The following is a 22,660-nucleotide window of genomic DNA, read 5'->3' on the forward strand; positions in this document are numbered from 1 at the left end:
TTCTTTGAATGATGGGGAAGCTTGTGCTTGGAGCTGGTGCAGGACAGTGCTGGTTGGCTGAATGAGGATGTGCGATGTTGAGTGGTCCTTTTGCCTGTTAGTACAGTACCTGGTCAACCTGGGAAACAGAGGGTCCTATAAGTGCCTGTAGTTCTTCAATTTGTGTTCTTTCACATTAACATGATGAAAATACCATAATACTGTCACAGCTCGGTTGATCCTTTATCAAAGGCTTTGGAAGCAACTTGTAATCCTTTACTCTGTTCCAAGTACTTGTATGCCAGACTATTTTATACTAAGAATAAATTTTTAATAGAAGTGCATAAATAATAAAAACACCAGCTTTTGAGAATCATTGCAGGCATCAGAAAAATGTGTTTTTAAGCAATCTGCAAACTTTGAAGTCCAGTTTCTTGTGAAGAACATGCATTTATCCCTTCAGTTCTGCTTTTATGGCCTGTCTGTGGGTTGGGTTAGGATAACGAGATGAAGGAACATCATCTTGCCTTATCTCCTGGGCTGTTTAGTTGCCACATTGTGAAAATGGTAGGTTACAGTTTGGCAAAGCTTATAATTGTTAGTGGTAGAATGACCATAGGGTTGAACAGCTGTATCAAAGGGACACCTTGTGTGCTATGCAAACTTACTTGGAAATGTCGACAAGGGGTAAAAGTTGTAGCTGATTTAATTTCTCCTTTCCAGACAAGTAATTCCCTTCTTCATGTGGTCTCAAGATGGAGTGTTGACCTTGGGGAAGTGAAGCAGGCTCTTAGGATTTTTTTTGTTCTGCATTCTGTATCCCATTGTTTTTTAATCCAATGATGTCAAATCACTTTTGTTCTGTCTTCATATGGTCTGCTAAACTATTTCCAGCCCTAGAACTCTGTGGTAATACAGTTTATATTTTAAGTTTCAGTAGAATCAAGGTATTGGTCCTGGGTCCTGTTGCCACTGCTGGTTTGCTACTATTTCTATTACAGCTATAAAGGCATTTTTTTCTCCTGGACACTTCTGAGTGGAAGAGGGAATCTGTTCCCAAAGCTACACAGTGATCTTTATTTTTAAAATTTTTGTAAATGGGAAAAAAAAAAAAAAAATAAAGGCTGACCTGAATTTTTTCTGCTTAGGAATTTTTCCAAACATTTTTTTCACTTTTTTCTGCAACAAACCCTTGTGCCCCGTCTGTTCTGGAGAGGGGGGATTATGTGAGTAGAATACTGAATTAAGGTGATGGCGCTTATTTAGCAGAGCTGAGTCCCACCCTCTTCCTTGCTTTTCTCCCAAGGGCAGAGTTCAGCACTTTGTAGCATAGCTTTATGAACTGATCCTCTCTGATTTCTGAGGTCTTTTGTGACCTGCCTGCAGACTTTGTTTCTAACTTGAAAATTGCATTGTCAGTGTGCCAGAGCATCGCTTCAAGTAGTGCAGGCTCCTAATGGAAGAGGAGTCAAGTGTTGTCCATAGCAAGGACAACAAGAAGTTTTGGTGGGCTTGGAGCTATGCCATCCATTTGTAACATGTAGAGTTTGTGTACCTATGGCATGGACGGCCATGTTAATGTTTCCCACCCTGTTTCCTGCAGCTTTTTGAGATGATGCTGAAGAAGCCCACATTTGAAAACCTTCTTCAGAACAAGGCGCTCTGCAGAGCTGGGTGCAAAGATTAGACAGAAATCTGTCCTCCTGTGAGCAGAAAACCGTACACTGTGTGTGTTCAGCAAGACAAGCTGTAGGGAAAGCAAAACAGACTACATGAGGTGGAGTATTAAACACCAAATAGATTACTGTGAATCTTTGTTCGCTTCCTAAAGTGTATGAGAAGATAGTAGGGAAGCACATAGGTAGAAGCAACAGAAGCCTGTAGAAAGGAGAACTGGTTCTGGGAGATCTCCGATAGCCAGACTCAGCTGTCTGGGCTACAGCTCTCGGTGTCAAGGGGTTGTCTTAGAGGCTACATTAAAGCAAAAGAAAGCTCTGATATGGATGTCTGGTTGGGTTGTAGCTCTTGCAAAGCACGTGAATTACGCTACATGGGAATCTGCATTGCAGTTACACTTTCAGATGTAATTTTTTGGGTCTTCTGAAAGCCTTTAGCTCAAGGACTGAGTTTATTTGCCTGAATAATTTGGTGGTTTAACGTGAGTAGGTTTAAGCCTTTTATATAAGAACCTGCTGAGCCTACCTGTATGCTGTTAAAATTTCCAACTTGAAACTAGGGTGGCTTGCTTTTTTGCGTGTTTTAATCTCACTTCAAATGCTTCATGCTTGTTATAGAGCAAATTTACTTTGGCTTCTCTTCTTGCTGAAACTACATCTGATTTAAAGATGTTTTGCCTGAGTATTGGTATAAATGTAATCTTGTAATACTTTAGTCTTGACCTCATCTTTTCTCCAGCACATTCTTTTTTGACAGTACGGGTGTCAAAACAGAAGTTGCATTGCATGGCTGCAAAATGAAAGAAGTCAAGTCAGTTAGCAGTTGCTACTGATTTTTAAGTACTACTGTGTGTAAGTTATAAGGAAGTGTAAGGAAAAGAAATAAAATCCAGCTCTTATCTGTCAATGTATCTTGGTGTTTGCTTGCTAACAGAAGTGCAAAATTGTTATTTACTTTTCTAATCCTAGAAAGAAGTGAATTTGGGACTCAGAAGAAAAATTGTTCACGCTTGCTCAGCTTATTTCTCCTCCTCAGTCACTATGGTATAGGTGAATCAAGTAGATTTTAAAAGGAATTTACTAGTTTCTGGTTTGCACTTGTGTACCACTTACAGTACAGTGTCTAGTACCAAGAGTCAGCTCTGTGTTGCAGTTCAGATGTTGCTGTAGTGAAAACAATCACACTTTTCAGGGTTGGAGACTAGTTTATGTACAGAGTTTCGTGTATGCCCTCCCGAACTTTTGATATTCTTCTTTATGCAGCTGATTGTTTGCAGGTGAGTGTACTTAGACGAAGAACCACTTGAGTCTAATTCTATTTAGATAGATGCAGCTGTTACCTGACATCATGTGATGGGAGTTGTAGGTGAAGACAACCAACTACTGTTTGATTTCAGCAGTAGATTAGTTATTTTATTCGGTTTCTTAAATGGGAAGAGCTCAGGTAAACACAAGTGTATAGATAGGGAGTTTCAAAGCTGCTTAAATATGGGCTTCATTTTCTTACAGCAGATCCCCAGAAAAGCATCGAAGATGAAATTGAATCGGTTCTGCAGGAGAGGATCATGGTTTTGGATGGAGGCATGGGTACCATGATCCAGCAACATGCCCTGTCAGAAGAGGATTTCCGAGGGCATGAATTTAAAGATCATTCCAGGCCTTTGAAAGGCAATAATGATCTTCTCAGTATAACTCAACCTGATATAATCTGTGCCATACACAAGGTAGGTGGTTCTGATTTCTGTCTCTTGACAAGAGAAGGAAGGAGAATTTGGCCTCTGTGCTCCCCTTTTCCATGCCACAGACTACTGGGTCAGCTGTGTCTTTTGGGGATAGGGAAGAGAGTGCTAGGTAACCATGTGAAAAAGCATGAGCAGAATTGACTGTTCTGGTTATGTGAGCACAGCATTTTTGTCTTGGTTCCTGATGTCACCCAGGCAGTGTTGTTTTTAAATCCTTTTTTGACTTATGTCCCTGATGCATTTCTATTAATTGTAGATTCCGATTTGTTTCATGTTTCTTTCCTTTTTTCCTCCCCAACAGCATTTGAAATGCATCTAAGTAGGACACATCTGAATTTTAGATGCATGTTTCTATAATTGTGTATTAAAGAGCTGTTAAATGGGGCAGCCTGAAGCTGGCCTCTCCTTATTAATGAGTATATGGGCTTATTAGTGAGTATATGCGATTCCATATTTATTTTCTGTTTTTCTCAAGAATATTAATGTGTGTCCCAGAGAATAAAACAATCGAGGGTTGATCATTAGGAATTTGCAAACAGATTTTATTATTTTCCTATCTTCAACTATACTTTAAAAAACAAGTAAGTCTTGTATTTCTTGAGTTGCAGGTATTTGTAGGTCTTACTGTAATAATTGGAACATTTGAATAGCATCAAAACTAGTAGGTATTCAGTTGAAGCCTCACATCTGTTCTGTGTTTTTCCAATTATTAAAAATGTCTGTATTTCATTGATTAGAATAATAACTGGCTTGTATTTGTTAAACTTAATATGTAATCTGTATTTTAATGTTTACATTCTAACTGTCATTCTTTGGATTTTAAGAATGACTAGTTGAAAAGAATCGAGAGTATTGGACCTATAAAAACTTCAGGAGGAAATCTTTGTAGATTGAGTTCAGTCAACTGATCTGTAGTGGCCACAAACCTTGGAATTTATAATAGCTTGTGGTTTTATTTGGGTAAACTGGTTTAACAATTTAATTTTGCAGGTGATGTGACTTGAGAAGGAATGTATTAAGTCAAAGCAATGGCAGTCTGCCACCCTCCCTCCAATGCTCAGTTGTAGGTGTTTTAGGAAGAGTGTTAAGAAAAGCACAATCTGTGGTGGTCCTCATGCCTGCAACAACTTTTGGGTCAGGTGCTTTGTGAGCCATGGGCAGTGACTTCATATTTGAGAACTGAACAGAACTTGAAATAATACATTAAAATACTTTTACAATGTAATTATAAGTCCACTCTATATAGGAGATTTTGTGGGTTTTTTTTGTTTGTTTCTTAATGGCCTGATGAATCAGGTCTCACAGATATCAGTAACTTGAAAAGCTTGCTGTACCTTGGCTGGCAAAGTAAAATTCAGTGGTAAGAGAAGGATTGTAGGACAAAAATTATCTTTCTGCTTTGAGCATATTACTTCCTTCTGTAGTAGCAGGGAGTAAAGTTGAAGGGGTTTTGCTAGCAGATCTGAATTAAGTAAAAGCTATTACAAAGCTGTACACATTTTAATATCTTTAGATGTTTTTTCAGAAACTTCATTATTTGGTGATTAGTGTGCCTGTAAGAACTTTTATATTTTCCTATAGCTATTTGTAGGTATTTCCATATGTGCCCAGGAGGAGTTGAGAAAATGCATATTAGTTTGCAGCAAAACGTATTTTAAAGCAAATATAATGCTTTTCTGCTGTCATTTGGATCAAGACTTTCTGCTGTTGAATCCACTGAACTCATCTGCTTCTTACAGGAAAATCTGAGTGGTTTATGTTTAATGGCCACACCAGTATTTTTTACTTACTAGCATTCGAAATGTCTTAATTTCCTTGAATATGAAGGGGTCACCTAAGGGTTAACCTGATCCAAAAGAGGAGTTAGTGGGGGAAGAGGACAACTGGTAGAGGTTATCAAAACAGACTAGAGTCTGCAAAAATACTTTGGTTTGCGTTGATTTCGGTTTACTCCAGTGGAAATTCAACAACTAAATTGGAGCAGGTAGCTTAATTGTTTTGTGAATTTGCACCATTAGTTAAACTTTAAATGTGATCTGCACAAAGCATAATTCTCCTAAGCTTGTATTTTGTCTTGGTATGCTTTTATGCTATACAGTTCCATTCAGAATGCTTAAATTTTCTAATCATCTGTTGTTGTTCAACTGGTACCTTTTTTGAGTCTGCTCACAGCAGCCCTTGCTGATGGCAATTGGACTGCCTCCTACCATGTCCCTGTGCAGAAATCTAGAATGTGCTTCAGGTGTTTGACTCAGTGGTGGAGGTAACTATAAATGTCATTTGTTAATAGAAAGTGTGGCTGGCACTAAAACTCTAAAAATCGGTTACGTAGAACACTTGCATTGCTTTGGCCCTGTGTCTCTGAGTAAGGCCTTTAAAGTTTGATCTGCTTTGAATTAGGAGATGATTTGTGGCTTTTGTCAACTAAATGAGACAAAATAGCTGGATTGCTTTCATTCCACATGTCAGTTCTGGAGGTCTTGGAGATTTTTTTTTTTCTTTCATGTCTTGCAGGAATACTTGTTGTCAGGTGCTGACATCATTGAAACGAACACTTTCAGCAGTACCAGAGTTGCACAAGCTGACTATGGCCTTGAGCATTTGGTAAGAATGCTAAACTATTTACACGTTGAAATGGTAATCAAGATTTTTGTCTCAGCAGCCAAGATTAGTTTAGTCCCAGAGTTCATTGATATTGCGTTTATTGAATGTGTGCTGTCTGTAGAGCCGTGTGATGGCGTTGTAGCTCATTTCTGCTGCTGTAGAGAATTGTACTTGCTTTGTGTGACAGTTGCAGTGTGCTGCTTGTTAGTGGAGGCAGAGGCAATAATAATTTGTCCTAGATCTTGTCTGAGCATTCCCAGAATGTCTCTGTTATGTGAACAGGGGTGTTTGCTTCAGTCCTTCCAGCTTCCTAAATGCCACAATGGAACTGCTTTTTTCCTGGGTGTTGGATGTTGTTTGTGCTGGTATATGTAGAAGTCCTTTCAAGCTTGCAGTTATCGTACCTCTTCTGTGGTATGTGGTGTTTTGAGAATTTGAAAAATAAATGAATGAAAATACTCAGAAATGTGCTACTTGAAAAAAAAAAAAGTTAATTTAAAAATAGGTTAATTTTGTTGTCAAAGTCCTGTTTTTCAGCTTCTCTTGACTTCAGCAGGATTTAATTAGAACCTTACAGAGTGAAATTTTATGATAAGCAGCTGTAGTTTGGGATGTATGTGGGATGTAACTCAGTTGCTGAGATGTATAGAGCTGTTCCTTTTGAAATTTTGTATAGTGCTTATGTGTATTTGTATGGAGCCTTCAGAGTGTATTGCAGGCTACTGAATGGAAGTGTTGTGCTTCTTTGAGCATGAGTTATGCTGTACTGGACTAACGGTTACTCGGTAATTTTCTGTAATTGTCCTAGGCGTATCGGTTAAACAGAGTGTCTGCACAGGTGGCCAGAAAAGCAGCAGATGATGTAACTGCTCAGACAGGTAAGCAGCATTTATTTTAATATTCATTTTTGGTTTTGACTCTCTGGCTAAAGTCTTTCAAATGTTGTTAACTAGAAGATAGCTTGATGCTTTACATCACAGGGACATAACTTGCAGACATCCACACTCTTCATTTTATGCACAGTAGCAATTTCACATCTCTATTCCTATCGCACTAATTTCAGTATGTTTGCAGGATCTGGCCCTTACTGTGTTCTGCAGGATGGTTGTCCTATGCCTGCCTATTTTAGACTGCAGGCGATATACATCTTCAGATATATTTTAGAGAGAATAAATTCAGCAGGGTCTGTTATAAGTTGCTTAGGTTTGTACAGCATAAATCTGCATGACAAGATTAGGATGGCTGATGATAGGTAAATGTGGATTACCAGTTACTGCTAGTATGAGTCTACTGGTTTGATTTTACTGACTGGAATGTGCTTAGTAGGTGACCATCATCTATAAATGTTCAGTCTTCAGGGTTTATGTGAGAGAGTTATAACTAATTTCCACTGCTGTAGACAATGTTGTCTTTCAAAGACAAGTAATTTCACCTTGTATTCTGACATCAAGCTATGTTTCAACCTGACAGTGCTGCTGTCCAGGTAACACCTTTCTGATGTGATTCATAGTATGGAATAAAAATGTAAGGTTTGAAATATGCTTTTTAAAAAAGTGAGTTTTTTAATGAACACAAGTCAGAATATTCAAATCAGATTACCTAGTGAAAAATGCCAGGACAGTTCCATGCTGTGCATTTAAAGTAATTGAATGAAGCTTCCTGTGTCAAGAGGCAAATGATACTTAGGAGAAAAATTAATTGAGCCAATTACTTTTTTCATAGATGTTCTTCTGTATTGTGTGTATACTCTGAACATCATCTTGGATAGTATTAAAACAAGTCAGCTGTGTGGGTAATCTTATGCTGATCAAACTCTTCATTTCAGACAGGAGCTTCCTGTTTTATGGTTCTTCATCCTGGAATGATATGTGTGTATGTCCTTGGAGTTTCTTACATTGACATGACTGTCATTGTAAAAGCAGTGGTAATTTCTTTTTTTTAACTCTTCTGTGTCTTGGTTTAGGAATTAGGAGGTATGTTGCTGGAGCCATGGGTCCAACAAACAGGACACTGTCTGTGTCACCATCTGTGGAGAGACCAGATTACAGGAATATAAGTAAGTTTTTATAAACATCAAGTTATTTAACTTAGGAACTTAGGTGATGGCTTTCAAAGAGATACATCCAGATAAAATTAACATCATTCCTGTTTTACAGCTTTTGATGAACTAGTTGAAGCCTATAAGGAACAAGCCAAAGGACTTTTGGATGGAGGAGTTGATATCTTGTTAGTGGAAACCATATTTGATACAGCCAATGCCAAGGTGAGACTCCTGGAAAAAAACGCTTGGTAATATAAGTTTTTGGTGTACTACTGAAGGAAGTTCAACACAGTACTTTTAAGAGCTATCAGCTACCGTTTACTAAATACATGATAGTAAACAGCTAGAGTGTAAGATGAGTTTTAATGATAAAACAGCCTTTTCCAGAGTTTTTCCTTTGCCTTTTAGTACGTGCTGTTAGTATCTTTCTGGCTGTCTGTGCCAGCTGGCCTTTTATTCCCAGAAACTCTGCTGTATTGCAGAACATCTCTGCATACATCTGATGTTTGTATATTTCAGCATAACCATGTCTGTCTGAAGTATGCTTGTGATATACGCTAAAGAGGGAATGTCCAGTGTGTCTGTTTGCAGGCATGGAAGTCCTGTTAAAATCTGGGTTTTATGGGAATTCTGGCACTCTCTGATCAGCTTTAAAAAAGAAAAATTGGGAGTTAGAGGATTAGAAGGGTAAAAATGGAGGAATAAAATGTTGAAATACGCCACAATTCATGTGATTTTGACACCTCCTTCTTTATCTAATAATTGTTCAATGGAGGTGGTGGAGGTGTTAGGGCTATTAAAACTGTCTTGCAATTTAATGTGGAAAAGTCTGGCTGAATATGCACACAGCTTTAGGCTTTTGTGACAGTCTGGTTAACGTGTGTAGTGGCATAGCTTGTCCTTTGCAGATTTGACCAGTAATCATGGAGGTTTGGCTAAGAGATTACAGGCTTAACATTGGGTCAAGCTCGTGTTCACATGCAACTTCCTTACCCTAAGGAGACAGGAAATTTTCAGGACTTTCCAAGGGATCACTGCAGTCCTCACTGTTAAAGTTTGTTGTGGTTAGAATCCTTTGGAAACTGCATTTCTAAACATATTCAAGAGCAGTAAATATGTGCTGAGAATGCTACATACAACCGTGTTTGGAATGGGGCTTGTGCTGCATGTGTGAGGGAGAAGTACCTGATGTGATGTGTGTTTCAGAATAGTCTTGATCTTCTTAGGTTACCTCATAGTCCTTCCTTTCTACTTGTTACCAAAATGTGTTTTGGAACCTGGAAGATGTTAGGGGTAAGGGTAAAACCTCTTGAATGTAGTAAGTTCTTGCAGGCAATATGACATAACAAGTTGCATAAACAGCCATAAAAGTTACTAAAAAAAAATAAAAAAGAAGATAAAGCAAACCCACACAAACAAAAAAAACCCAAGCAAAGTGAAGAACTCTTGAATATTTTGCAACTTGTTCTCCTATAGGCAGCTATTTTTGCACTCCAGACGTTGTTTGAGGAAGAGTATGCTCCCCGGCCCATATTTGTAAGTATATATTGTTTAATAGTTTACTTAAGCCTGATTTTTGAACTAACTGAGATGGCAGTTGATTAAAGCACTTTGAAGTGAAGGAAATAAGTATATTGGAAACATGTATGACTTTGAAAGGAAAACTTATGCAAAGAGCTTTACAAAATCATCCTTAGGTAGCTGTGTCCAGCTTATCAACCTGAAGACTGACCTCATTCCAGTGCGTATTCATTCTGTGTCTTTCCACAGGAAAAGGTTTAATCATGATATTTTTTCAGGCTTGCTGTCTTAAGGGTGATAAGAACCAGTGCTTCAAGGATGAGATTAACAAATTCTGCCATATTTTCAAGTAGCAAATGAGTGACCCTTTTGAGTCAGAAAAGACCTGTTCCTATATTCTTTCTCTAACATTTCTGTTTCTTACAGCAGGCAGTTATGAGGGCATAGGAATGAATGTAGAAAAAGAATAAGCTTGTTTTGAAAGTTCTGATGTATTCTTCCATTTTTCTGCAGTTTGCAGCCCAGGCTTTCTGTTCTGCAGTTTCTATCTCTTTGTACCCTTTTGTTGAATGTGTTTACTTCTTTCTTGAATCCATGTTCAAATCTGTGTGGGACTCAGGCACCCACAAAACAATCTGTCAGTAGCTTTTGCAGCTTGCAAGTGCGCTGGTTCGAAAGTTTGTGTGATTTTGGACATTCTACCTGATAACTTCTTTTGTGTCTTGCCATTTGTCTCTTCAAAGTGATGGTGAGCAGCTGTTCCACATTCCCTTTGCTGTGTAGTCATGGTGTTTATAGCTCTCTGTCAGAGGCTCCTTTAGTCATCTTTTTTTTTTCATCCTGAAGAGTCCTTGTCTGTTTAGGTACTCCATACTGTTCATTTGTTATTCTTTTCACCTTTTTGTTTTCCACTTCCTCAAGTCAGAGGAGAATTAGAATACATACAGCAAAGTGCAGACATCAGGAATTTGTATGACAGCCTAGTGATATTTTCTGCCTTGTCCATTTCTTCCTTTGTAGTTTCTGATGTTTTACTTTACTGCTAGTGAGCTTTGAAATTGCATTCATAAAACTTTCTTCTGTTACTCAGATTAATTTCTCAAGCAGTAAAGACTAATTTGGAGGTGTCATTATGTAAAATTTTTGCCGTGTTCATGACTTTGTACTGTATCATTAATGAGTTTCCACTTTTTTTATTATTCAAGTCAGTTAGTGCTGAGAATTGTCTGATTACGTGGTCAGCTAGCTTGCTTGCCTCATTTTCTGCTCCCTTTTTAGTTCAGTTATGTTGAGAAGTGCAGCCCTTAGCATAGCTCTCTCTAGAATTCCACTGGTCACCTCCCTTGAATGAGTAATTTGAAGGAAAATAGCATCAATATTAAAGCACGTTTTGGTGTAAATAATGAATTTACCTTTTCATGGAGTCCTTTAAATTCATTCCATCTTCTGGAGGTGGAGAGAGAGAGAGAAAGAAGACTGGTCAAAGGTTTGCCTTTCCATTAGTTAAAATATTTAAACCTTTATAGGGAAGAAAGGGTTTAATTTTTCTGTTTGGGTTGTGCCGTATCACTTTGAGTGGAGCACAGGTCCATCTGTTTTGACTTTTTTGCAGTTCAGCCATTTAAATTATTGTATTTATTGTTAATTCAATTATTATTCTTTCTCTGTGTTCAATTGATATTTAGGTTTCTGGAACCATTGTGGATAAGAGTGGACGTACTCTCTCAGGCCAGACAGGAGAGGCATTTGTTATTAGTGTTTCCCACAGTAAGGCACTTTGGTAAGGAAAGGTATCTTTCTTTTAGTAAGTTGTCTGTAGATTGTGATTCTTTTATATTTTAACCCCTTGCTTGCAGCTAAATGGAAGCTATACTAACTGTGGTCATATTTAATCACATATATTGCTAATGTGTTCTGCTATCGTTCCCTCAGCAGAACTTATGTTTCCAAAGAATTCTGAATTTTTAAAACATTGCTCTAAATAATCTGGTGGTTTATGTTGGCAACAGCTGCTGAAATTGCAATTAGGTCAAAGTGTTAAAAAAAATTCTGAAACTGTAGTTTGCCATTTCTTGCTCTCAGATTGTGCAAGGAGCTAATTCCTGGTATGGGCAAAGCTTATATCTCTTGCTTAGAGGGAAGCAGTGCCAACTCAGAATGTTTCAGGCTGCCTCGAAAGAGCAAATAATAAGATTTCATTCCAGTATTCTTTTTACTGAACTTTTACAAAAATTTTTCTATGATGTTCCCCGAGTGTTTTTCTCAAGGATGTGCTCTGTTGTTTTGAGAGCTCCTGATGCCTCCATTTACTTGTATTTTTTGAGTTCAGGCAGAAAAGTTCAAATAAGTATGAGATTAAGATCTGTGAAAATGAATTATAGAATCATAGAATCATTTGGGTGGTCATTGTGCAAGGTTTTGTATGTTGATTTGAATACTGTTCCCTGTTTCTCTGTTCTTCTGTTTTTTGTATGACCCATTCTACCTCCTTCTTGCCTCTTCTTCCCTCTTTACTGGTTCTTCACACAAAAACTTACACTGAAAATAGGTATTTTTTTCCTAGAATATTCTAACTTAAAATATTTAATTCACTGTTAGCAGCGCATGCCAGGCACATTGTGATGAGCCATTGTTTGTTTTTACGACAAAATTACAGCTAAAACGCGCAGTCTGTCATCTCAATGATACAAAAGCAGAAGACTGAATTCACAGCTTTCTTGACTGCCCTTGAGGCTCTGCTTTCCCTGACCAGACGGTGCTCCAGAAGTAACATATGGAGCCTCTTGGAACAGGGTGGCCGTTGACTCCTTGTCTCAGCGTCACAGCCTAGTGATCCATATTTGGCATGAATCTGTCTCAGATAATCGTGCTCATAACTCTCGTGCCTCTGAAGAGAAGGGCACTGAAGCAGAAATCAAGAATTTATGAAACCATGTTTCATAAAAGCTATCTTGCGGGTCTGAATGTTTAGGGTCTGTTTCCTATTCATGCAAAGGCGACTATACAGCACTGTGGCAGAAGGGTTTTATTTGCAGGAGCAGATTGCATTTAACAGTGTTCCTGTTGCCAGGTTGGTAGAGAGTGGCTTTACGGTTGTGAAAAAGCTGATTAGTAGTGGCATCCTAGGGATCATCTAATATATATTCATGTGTTTCTAATTGGGTTTTCTATGTCCTGTCTAGGCTGATGTGTTATCCTTAAGTCAGTTTGGTTTGGAGCCCCCTAAAAAGTGTGTGCTTCATGTCTGGTTGATATAGATGGTAGCTGAGAAACGTGTGAACTGTGCTTTGTAAGTGCTGAAAAGCGTGGCAAGCTGGTTGCCATGAAAGGTGCTCATACGTGGCATGGTTTCCCTTCATGTTATCTCAGCTCCTGTGATTGGTTCTGCTGTGGTAGTGTTAAGAAGATGCGCGCTGAGTTTAGGGCCCTCATGTGGTGTTTGTTCTGGTCCCAAGGGCACTCTGCAGCCTCAGCTTTCACAGGAGCTGATGCGTGACTGCTGTGAAGAAATGAGTGAGGGAGGTGATGTATAAGATGAGAGTGTGATGGTTATGACACTAGGGTAGCAGTGATAGCATACCAGCAGTCTGGTTCAAGGCTTTTAAGGCATGGTTAATGGTTTGCTTTTCTTGCATTTTTTCTTTCGTGATTCTGTTGAGTGCCATGAGGACATGATACTGGCCACAGAAGGTATTTTTTGTTTCTGAATGAATATGCATGTCTCTGCTTAGTTTGACTTGGCAGTGTTGCAAAAGGTAGCGCCTGGATGGTGTCATGCTTGTAGATATATTTGTCAGCAGCCCCTGTAGTGGGTAATCATTCAGGCAGTCTGGAGGGCCAGTACCCAGTAAGTCAAGTGAGAACACCAAGTGCTTGTTTGGTGAGCTTGCTGGCTGCTTTTGCACTAACTCTCTCTGGTAAGGTGAGGCAAAGAGAATGACAGGTGAGTTTGTACTCAGAACCAGAGACGGATATTAAATGTGGAAGGGCAAGATGAAGCTGCCTAATACAGGAGAGAGCTTAAAAAGAGTGGGTGGTGAGTGTGTGCTGGAAGCTTGTAAATTAAATGACTCAATGGTAGTAAATGTATTAATCTGCATTTGACAAGGACAGATTTGTTAACAGCTCTTACCCAGTTTTGCTTCAAAATTCCTGAGGGGTAAGCCCCCACTTTGAAATAATTTCCAGGACCTCATTGCTATAACTGTGCATTTGTATCCAGGGGATCTGTGTGAAGGATTTAAATGTGTGTAAACAATGAATAGGGAAATGAGAATAAAAGGGTTCTTTTAAAGTTTTCCTGTTTAAATAGAATAGCCCATATAATATTTATTAGAAAAAGCAATTTGAAGGTAGAGCTGGCTGTTTTTAAAAATCAGAAATATATGCCCCCTGCCAAAAAGAAAAAAAACAACAAACAAAACCCAACAAACACCACCCCCCCCCAACAAAGCAAAGTCAACAACAACAACCAAAACAAACAAAAAAATTAGAAAACCAAGGACAAACAAACCTAAGCTATTGGAAGAAGGAGTCTGTGTATTGTTTGGTGTGGGTATGTGACTGCATGATCCAGGTTTTGGATATTGCTGTGAACCCCTTGGATGTCAAGGATTTGTGATTCTGTCCTACAAGTGAATTGGGCTGTAAGCATTTACTGCTAGTACCTGTGCAGTTACCAAGCCTCTGCCCACTCCTTGAAAACAGGAAATAAGTCAAAAACCATTTTGTGCTCCCAATCCTGTGCAGGGCTTTATTGGTTTTCATGTCTGGGAAACTAAATGGGCATATGTGCACTTGATTAACTTAGCTGTCCCTGAGGCAGCCTCTGTGGCTCAGTTAGTTGGGAGATGCGGCTGCTACCCATTCCTGTTTCAGTGGGTTAGCCTGCATCCTCTCTGAGACCATTATTCCTGGAAAGGAGAAAGCTTTTTTACATCTTCATCTTGAAGCAGCACTGTGAGCACCTTTCAAGTTTTGCAGTGCTCATAAGTGGGTTCTAGAATGGTGCAGAGAGATCAGGAAACATATGTAAAAGATCTCTGTTACACTTTCCAAAAGAGAAATTTCCATTTTTAATATCTGTGTAAACATTTTGAGTGCAAGTCACATTTATGTATCTGTCACTGAACGAAAGAAAACATTATTTTTCTTCCTGTAATGGTAAAATTGTCCTATAAGCTTATTCATGCAAAAATTCTTCTGCTGTAGTGCCATCTAGGTTACAAAGATACAGCAGATTCAGTTGCCTGAGCTTAGTTATGACATGAGGCATCATTGGGGAGGTACTAGTTTTTTTTTCCAAGTTGGACATCGTTTATGTATAATTTTTAAAGAAAATGATGAGTTAGTGGCTTGAAGCAAGTCTTATCTTTCAGCCTTTTTCAAACTTACTTCTGTAGCACATCTCCTTTCCAGTCTGTCATTTTTCATTCCACTTGTTCTCTCTCTCACCTAGCCAATACAGAGCTGTTGTGTTGCTGCAGTTGCTGTCAAAATGCTGCCAGTTTCCTCCTGGATTTTGAAATGAAATCTTGATTTACTGTTCACAGTTCAGTTCAGTCCAGTCCTGCTCCTCCTTGCACTTTTCTTCCTCTGGCAGGTTCTCCTTTTGCCCAGTCTTGCTGTATTGATGATGGTGGTGATTAAAGAAATCGAAGATGGGGTTGGCCTTGTGGCTGATTGTGGAAGTTAGCACTAACATTCATCTGTTTTGTGTGTAAAAAGTGATTTTTACCTCAAAATAATGACTGAAAATTTATTTTCCAGTATCGGCCTAAATTGTGCTTTAGGGGCAGCTGAAATGCGACCATTCATTGAAACAATTGGAAAATGTACAACAGCCTACATCATCTGTTACCCCAACGCAGGTGTGTTGGTGCATGTTCCTGTGCGTACAGGCAGACAAAGTATAACTATACTGTTCCACCTCATTAGCAAGAATAGAGTTGAATTAGCTTGAAAAGGTGATTTTTACTATTAAAAAGATATTAAGAATATTTTAAGTTGCTCAAAGTAACTGTTGTTAGTTCTGTAACAGTGAACCCAGAATGCTCTCTTGCATGATTAATAATCTGTTAAGTAATGGTTGCAAGGGTGATGAGGCATTTCAGTCTGCACGCAAGTGTAGCTACTTTAAATGTGTCTTTTATGGAATTTAATTCCGTTCTTGTGGGCTCCAAACAAATTGTAATACTAGAAAAATTGCATTTCAAGGTCTTCCCAATACTTTTGGTGGTTATGATGAAACTCCAGAGGTGACTGCCAAGCATATAAAGGTATGAAATATTTCTTGTGAATGTGTCATATCTGACATACTAGTAGACAAGAATCCTTTGCTTCTATTTTACATGTATATGTTATAGTATTGTGGTGTGTATTTTTTTCCTCAGATGGTTCTGTATATCACTTGGATAGTTTATATACAATTTGCCAAATGATAGTGCTTCTGAGATACAAGGTTAGGAAAAACTACTTACGAAACTCTGAAAACCTTAATTACTTTTGTGTCCTATACTAAATAGTTTTCTTGCAGCTTGATCTATGGATGTTACTCATTTGCACTCCCATGTTCTTACTTTTATGTTTGGGAACTGTTGAAAAAGCTGAGTGATTTTTACAAATTGGCAGAATTTTACTGAGTTATGTGTATAGAAACTACTAACGGTGTTGGTGTAGCAGTGCAGGTTGTCCTTCCACATGCCACTTGATCTGTACAAGACAGAACTGTTTGGCTGGAGCTGCTGTGTGTCAGCGAGAAAACAGTATCTGCTACACCTTAATTCCTTTCTTTAATACAGTATGACGAATCTTTGATACTCATCCAAGTTTTCCTCTGGGGCTTCAGTAAAAAATAGGGCAGTTTCAAACGTAGTTTCCTAAAATTAGGTGTTGAAATTGCTGGTTAGCCTCGGGAATCCACATCTCAAAACAAATCCTAAAGAGAAAAAAATAGTACTGATGTTCTTACTTTATTTTCTTGTGATCCCCGTGAACTGCTTAATATATGGAGAGAAGAAAATTTATATATATATATAAAAGATATATATAAGATGCCTTTAATGTGAAACAAAATCTCTTACCCTTCCTTTTACAGAATTTTGCTTTGGATGGCTTGGTTAACATAGTTGGAGGTTGCTGTGGTACTACGCCAGCACATATCAGGTACCTCATGAGCTACAACTTTAGGTGCACTGGGGTTAAATTAAGTGCTGTTTCTGTGGAGCAATATTCCATGTCTTGTTTTAGAATTTCCTGAAAAGATGGATCACTTGAGTGCCAATAGCAGCCATATATGAAGCAGAAATAACCCAGCTTTCATAGCCATGTGTATTGTGCAGAATGAGTAGAGGCATGGTTCAAAGAAGGATTATATCTCTGCTATTTTGTCACCTTAATTTGTTTCGGAATTACTTAATGTTTCCTTTGATGGTAGAAGGAACATGAACACCACGAGTCATTCTGGCATCTGAGAAACACGTTTCAGCACAGAACAGTATTTGTCCCCCCCCCCCTTTTTTTTTTTTTCCTGCAGTCAGCGATTGCTCGTGAATAGTTAGTCAGTGTGGTTGAGGACTGGTTCTCATATTCATCAAGTATCCCATTTACATAGTATCTCACAATCTGTATTTGATAAATCTTCAGCTTTGTACATTTCCTGCAAGTAGTTATGATAGGATCTTCTGGAAGTATGTTTTTGCCTTCGGCCATACAAAGTGAAACAAGCTAATAAGTCATGTCTACTACAGGGCTAAATTGGGTGTAGGTATATATCTGGTGTGTTCTGCTTGAGTCTTGTCTGGAGTGCTTTAATTTTAATCAAAAGCTTTACTCTTCACTTTCCTCTTTCTGTAACACAGGAAAATTGCTGAAGCAGTGAAATTCTGTAAGCCTCGTGTTCCACCTGCTCTCTCTCAAGGATACATGCTGCTGTCAGGTAAAATGGAGTGTAACAGTTTGAACTTTATAACTCATGCAACCTTCCTTTACAATTTATTTGCCATTTTCTGCTGATCAGAATGGCAATATGAGTTTCTGGTTCTACCTGAATCCAGCAAGCTTGTGGATGTGTAACCACATCTAAATCTTTCTGCTTGGGCCAAAAGATGAATGAAACGTTTTATTACAATCTTCTTTAATGTAACCAAGCCAGCACCTTTTATTCTGCAAGTCTCAGGCACTTTGTAATGGTATCTTTGTCCTCACTTTGCAACAGAGAGTTCAGGTAGTCTGACTGCACCTGGAGGCAGAGCTGGGGCAAGATGGTTGCCCTGTGTTGCCTCAGCTGTTGATCCAGTTGTACTGGCACAGTTTTTCAGCAATACATCCAAATCTAGAGTGTCTTTTGTTTTAGCAAAGTCTAGATCTGTCTATGCCTCAGCCAGGCCTTCTTCTAAGTCTTCTGGACATGTATCCAAGTAAAGCCTTCTTTTTGGGCTGTTATTTTAGTCTCTAAGTCAATTCAGCTTACCATAAATTAAATAAATCATGGTTGCTCTGTGGTTTCATGCATTAGCTTATTCTGTTCTGCTGTAAGGTTTGTTTTCCTCCAAGTTTTCTGCTACCCAGGGGTCCCAGTTGGCTTGTTTCTCTGAATTTGGGTACATGGTTAAGAGCTGATCTCGTTTGTCAGTCAATTCAGTCGGCTGCTTCTTAGGTGGTGGTAGAGTCATGAGATAATATAGCCAGGTGGGGATTGGTCTCTTCTCCCAGGCAGTTAGCAATAGGACAAAGGGGCATGGGCTTAAACTCTGCCAGGGGAAATTTAGGCTGGATATTAGAAAGAAATTCTTTACAGAGAGAGTGGTCAGGCATTGGAATGGCTGCCCAGGGAGGTGGTGGACTCACTGTCCCTGGAGGTTTTTAAACTGAGATTGCACATGGCACTTAGTGCCATGATTTAGTAAATGGACTGAAGTTGGACCAAGGGTTGGACTTGATGATCTCTGAGGTCTTTTCCAACCCAGTTGACTCTGTGACTCTGTGATAAGGTAGTTGTAAGTTGAAGTACGTGTTTATGTGCATACTCATAGATGCCCAAACAATTGTAGCTACATGCCATTTTATATTGATTAAATTGACTGTTATTTTTTATGGGTCAGGTAAATTATTGACTGTAATTGATGAAGGATAGAAACCTTTGGCATATGTGTTGGAAGTTGTTTCATTGCATTTCTTTGCTAGTTACTCATTAGCTTTGTGCACACCCTGATGTGCTGAGGAATCACTATTCTTAAAGAGAGAGACACCTCTATTTCCCAGCTTAGAAAAGGGCTTTTGTCATTTTTATGCATTTTTTTTCTTTTCTGTTTTTACAAATGTTTAAAAATATATATATATATATATATATATATATTTTTTTTTTTTTTAAGGTCTGGAGCCATTCAGGATTGGGCCATATACCAACTTTGTTAATATCGGTGAACGGTGCAATGTTGCAGGATCACGGAAGTTTGCTAAACTCATCATGGCAGGCAACTATGAAGTATACATTTTAATAATAATGTTTATAGCTGATGCTCTGATTTTTCGTTGCTTCATTGGACTGTGTTATTAGTTGTTTGTTTTGCTGGCACAAAGCACTATTCTACACCAGTTACAAGAGTAGGGAAACAAGGAGAATTTACTTTCTCTCTGTCCTTTTTTTCTGTGCTTACTAGGTCCTAATAAATTTGTAAAAAGGGTTTTACAAGAGCTTCCTCCCCCCCCACCCCCAAGTGTTACAGGAAACATGACTTTACATTTTTAATTAAGTTGCAGAGATGATGATGGTTTAGCACATGTCCTAGTCTGTGCTGTATCTAGGGGTGGACTTACAGAGGAAGGAAAGCGGGGGGTAATCCCTCCTTCCTACGTGTGGGGTACATTGGATTTGGGACAGATTGTTCCACTGTGCAGCCCTCCCTCCCTTCTCCAATCCTAGTCAGCATTATGGTTGCATCCAATCTTTATATATTATGCTTTGACCACTGGCTCCAGCATGCTATGTGAGACTTGCTACGGGAAAGTCTCTCAGAAGGTAATTACCGCCTTGAAACAGTTGCAGGGCAGAAATGAAAAGGCTGGAGAGCTTGTTCAGTACTGCTATCGTTACTGAAACATTCAAACAAATAGTAAAGTGATATTTCTTCAGAACTCAGGCTGTGCCCCGAAGTGTGCTCTGCTGTTGTAGTTGATGCAATCAAAATTAAAGCCTTAGTTTTTTTTTTTTTTAGGAAGTCTGACTCTTAAGCTCCTAGAAGTCATGAAACTTTAAACACAGCTTGTTGGGGACTGAGCAACTAGAAACTTTTTTTTTTTTTTTTTGGTGTCCTCAGTCTGCAGAGTGACAAAAAAGAGAAAATAAACAGATGTGGGTGTTCAGATATTAATGTGGGCTAGACAGAAAACTTTTGTATTTCCTTCTCCTGGTGATTATTCTGCAGCTGGAAAAAAATGCCCAATGACCTTCAGAAATTAAGTACTCCGTTATAAAACAACAGAACTTGTGATGCAAGCCCTTTATTTCACACCATCAAATAGACGGTTTTCCTGTGATCTTGTGCAGCTGGAAGTCCTTGTTACCTTGCAAATTTTAAATCATTCAATTAAGCATATGGCCAGTGGTCTAAAATCAATGGCACTACTGGCACATTAGGTCTCTTGAGACATGTTTCTATGAACAAATTAGTTATCAGTTATGCTGTACTAACAACTTTAGTATGTTGTTGTACATCACAGATCATGGCCATTTCTTTTTTCTCTTATGGAATGTCTTAATAGATTTTTAAATTTTTGGCTGCATGCTCATTTTGGAGAAGTGAAATGTTATCCTGAGAATGGCTAGGCTTTTTTCTACTGACTGTTGTTTTGTTTTTTTTTGACTTTCTTCTTTAGGAAGCCCTGGGTATAGCCAAATTGCAAGTTGAGATGGGGGCCCAGGTACTTGACATCAATATGGATGATGGGATGCTGGATGGCCCTGCTGCAATGACCAGATTTTGTAACTTGATTTCTTCAGAACCTGATATTGCAAAGGTTGTAATCGAGCCACTCCAAAGCACAATGAATGATTTATTGAGTTGGAAATTGCCCTTCAGAAAATTTTGATGTTGATTTATTTAGTAACCAGTTCAGGTGCTTAATAAGCAGACCTAGTTCTTCCCCAAGAGGAAGAGGTACTGTTATAGAGCAGGCATTTGGGTGAAGCAGAGGTTTTTAGTATTCTGTATCTGATTTCAGCTAAATACATGGCAGTGCTTTTCATTGGTTAGAAAAGCTGAATGCAGGTTTCTTTTGCAGCAGTTATAAGCCATGATTTATATATTGGCAGTGCACAACAGTATTGCTTTCCATGAAACTTAAAATTGCTTTGGATATAGGATGGTTTTAAAAGATACTTCTGTAATGTGCATTCTATAAATCTGAGTATCTAATTCAGAAACACAAGACAATACAGGGAGACATAAAAGTCTCTATATGATATGTGATAGAGTTGCCATAGAAGCTCTTGAGTTAAATTTGCTACGAGTTTTGCATTTATAGCAAAGTGAATCTACAAATACCATCTGGAAACTTTTTATTCATAAATGCTGATTATTGTTGTGTGCATTTTTATGTCCAAATGGGCAAGCAGCACATGGAACTCTAATTCATAACTTGTATGTATTCCCCTGGCTTACTTCTCTGTTATTTGCAGGTGCCATTATGCATCGACTCCTCAAATTTTTCAGTGATTGAAGCAGGTTTGAAATGTTGCCAAGGGAAATGCATTGTAAACAGCATCAGTCTGAAGGAAGGTGAGGAAGACTTTTTGGAGAAAGCAAGGAAAATTAAGTTGTATGGATCAGCTGTGGTTGTCATGGCTTTTGATGAAATGGGGCAGGTGAGTGTTCCTTTAAAGGAGAGGTATTTTTCCTTCTGGAGTATGAGCATTTCTTACTCTTGTGCAAGACAAAGTTGTTTTGTTTCCTTGACACAGGTGATTCAAAGAGGTCTGTATAGTCTAAGCAATAGCTTTGAGCCTGATATGTAACCCTTATGCTGCTCATGTGGTTGAGGAACCCATGTACTCCTCTAAGTGTAGCTCTGCTAGCGCAGGGGCGTGTCTCTTGCTATTCAGTCATGCTGAACTCTTCTTCATAGAAGTTTGTTTTTAGTTCAGAAACTGAGTTTTGCATGAGAGTGGAATCTTTGCGAATTAGTCTAGTTACATCAAAAACGACATACTAAACTTTGCATAGGATGATGAAACATTGGGGAACAAAATTGTTTTGAATGAGTTGAGTCAAAACTCCATATACAGGTGTGGTGATATTTTTAGTACAAAATTCTTATATATAAAATCCTTTTCTACTATTTGTCATGTTCAAATTCTCAGTCTTAAGTAACTGGAACCATAAATGATTTCTCAGCAGGTTTATTTTTTATGTTGTCTGTAAACTTCATGTCAGAATTCTTTTTCTCTGCTAGGCCACAGAAACAGAAACCAAGATTGCAATCTGTTCCAGAGCTTATCACCTTCTTGTGGAAAAAGTGCACTTCAATCCAAATGATATAATATTTGACCCTAATATTTTGACCATAGGAACTGGAATGGAAGAACATAACCTGTATGCCATTAATTTTATCAATGCTACTAAAACCATAAAAGTAAGCTTGTTTTAACTTGAAGTGTTTTTCTGAGATTACTTGAAAACCCAAACCACTACAAAATAGAAAAACATTCCTCACCCCCAAATAATAACAAAACACTGCTGCAAAATGATATGCATCTTAAATTAGCAAGGGGTGTGTTCCTCTGAAGTATAGCGGTTCCACAATATTGCTGCATTTCCAGTGGAAGAACTCTATAAATACATTTCAATACATTATTTCTACTGTAAATACAGTATATTAATTAAATGAGGTAGCAATTGCATTTGTGTTCTAGCTAAAAGGACCTCTTTGAAGGCTGGTGAAAGCTGCCTTTTAAAATTAATGAAATTTCCATTACTGTGGAAGGGATTTGTTCAGTAACCTGACTTTTTATTTAGCCAAAATGTGTGTAAGGAAGTACTGCAGTGAAGAGCATCACCTGAATATGGCCAAGGCAGCTGCACTGTTGTGTTTCATGAGGC

At 38.4% G+C, this 22,660-nt stretch overlaps 1 protein-coding gene across 9 annotated transcripts in view; it reads left to right on the forward strand.

The window, feature by feature from the left end:
- MTR (5-methyltetrahydrofolate-homocysteine methyltransferase) overlaps positions 1-22,660 on the forward strand; it is a 51,061-nt gene that overhangs the window by 2,390 nt on the left and 26,011 nt on the right. For 7 of the 9 annotated variants that reach the window (XR_010471500.1, XR_010471502.1, XR_010471501.1 and 4 more), the window contains exons 2-16: positions 3,165-3,379; positions 5,912-6,001; positions 6,810-6,879; positions 7,965-8,057; positions 8,158-8,264; positions 9,519-9,578; positions 11,249-11,343; positions 15,333-15,433; positions 15,780-15,841; positions 16,660-16,727; positions 17,423-17,499; positions 18,935-19,047; positions 20,439-20,579; positions 21,241-21,426; positions 22,014-22,193. Coding sequence is in view for 6 of the 9 variants with exons in the window: in XM_065057814.1 (XP_064913886.1) it covers positions 3,165-3,379; positions 5,912-6,001; positions 6,810-6,879; positions 7,965-8,057; positions 8,158-8,264; positions 9,519-9,578; positions 11,249-11,343; positions 15,333-15,433; positions 15,780-15,841; positions 16,660-16,727; positions 17,423-17,499; positions 18,935-19,047; positions 20,439-20,579; positions 21,241-21,426; positions 22,014-22,193 (1,658 nt within the window). In the remaining 3 variants the exon portion in view is untranslated. The remainder of the gene's footprint in view (positions 1-3,164; positions 3,380-5,911; positions 6,002-6,809; positions 6,880-7,964; positions 8,058-8,157; positions 8,265-9,518; positions 9,579-11,248; positions 11,344-15,332; positions 15,434-15,779; positions 15,842-16,659; positions 16,728-17,422; positions 17,500-18,934; positions 19,048-20,438; positions 20,580-21,240; positions 21,427-22,013; positions 22,194-22,660) is intronic. The other 2 variants (XM_065057813.1, XM_065057815.1) reach the window with 2 other exon arrangements.

Source organism: Columba livia, chromosome 3 (genome assembly GCF_036013475.1).
Source record: "Columba livia isolate bColLiv1 breed racing homer chromosome 3, bColLiv1.pat.W.v2, whole genome shotgun sequence".
NCBI lineage: Eukaryota > Metazoa > Chordata > Aves > Columbiformes > Columbidae > Columba > Columba livia.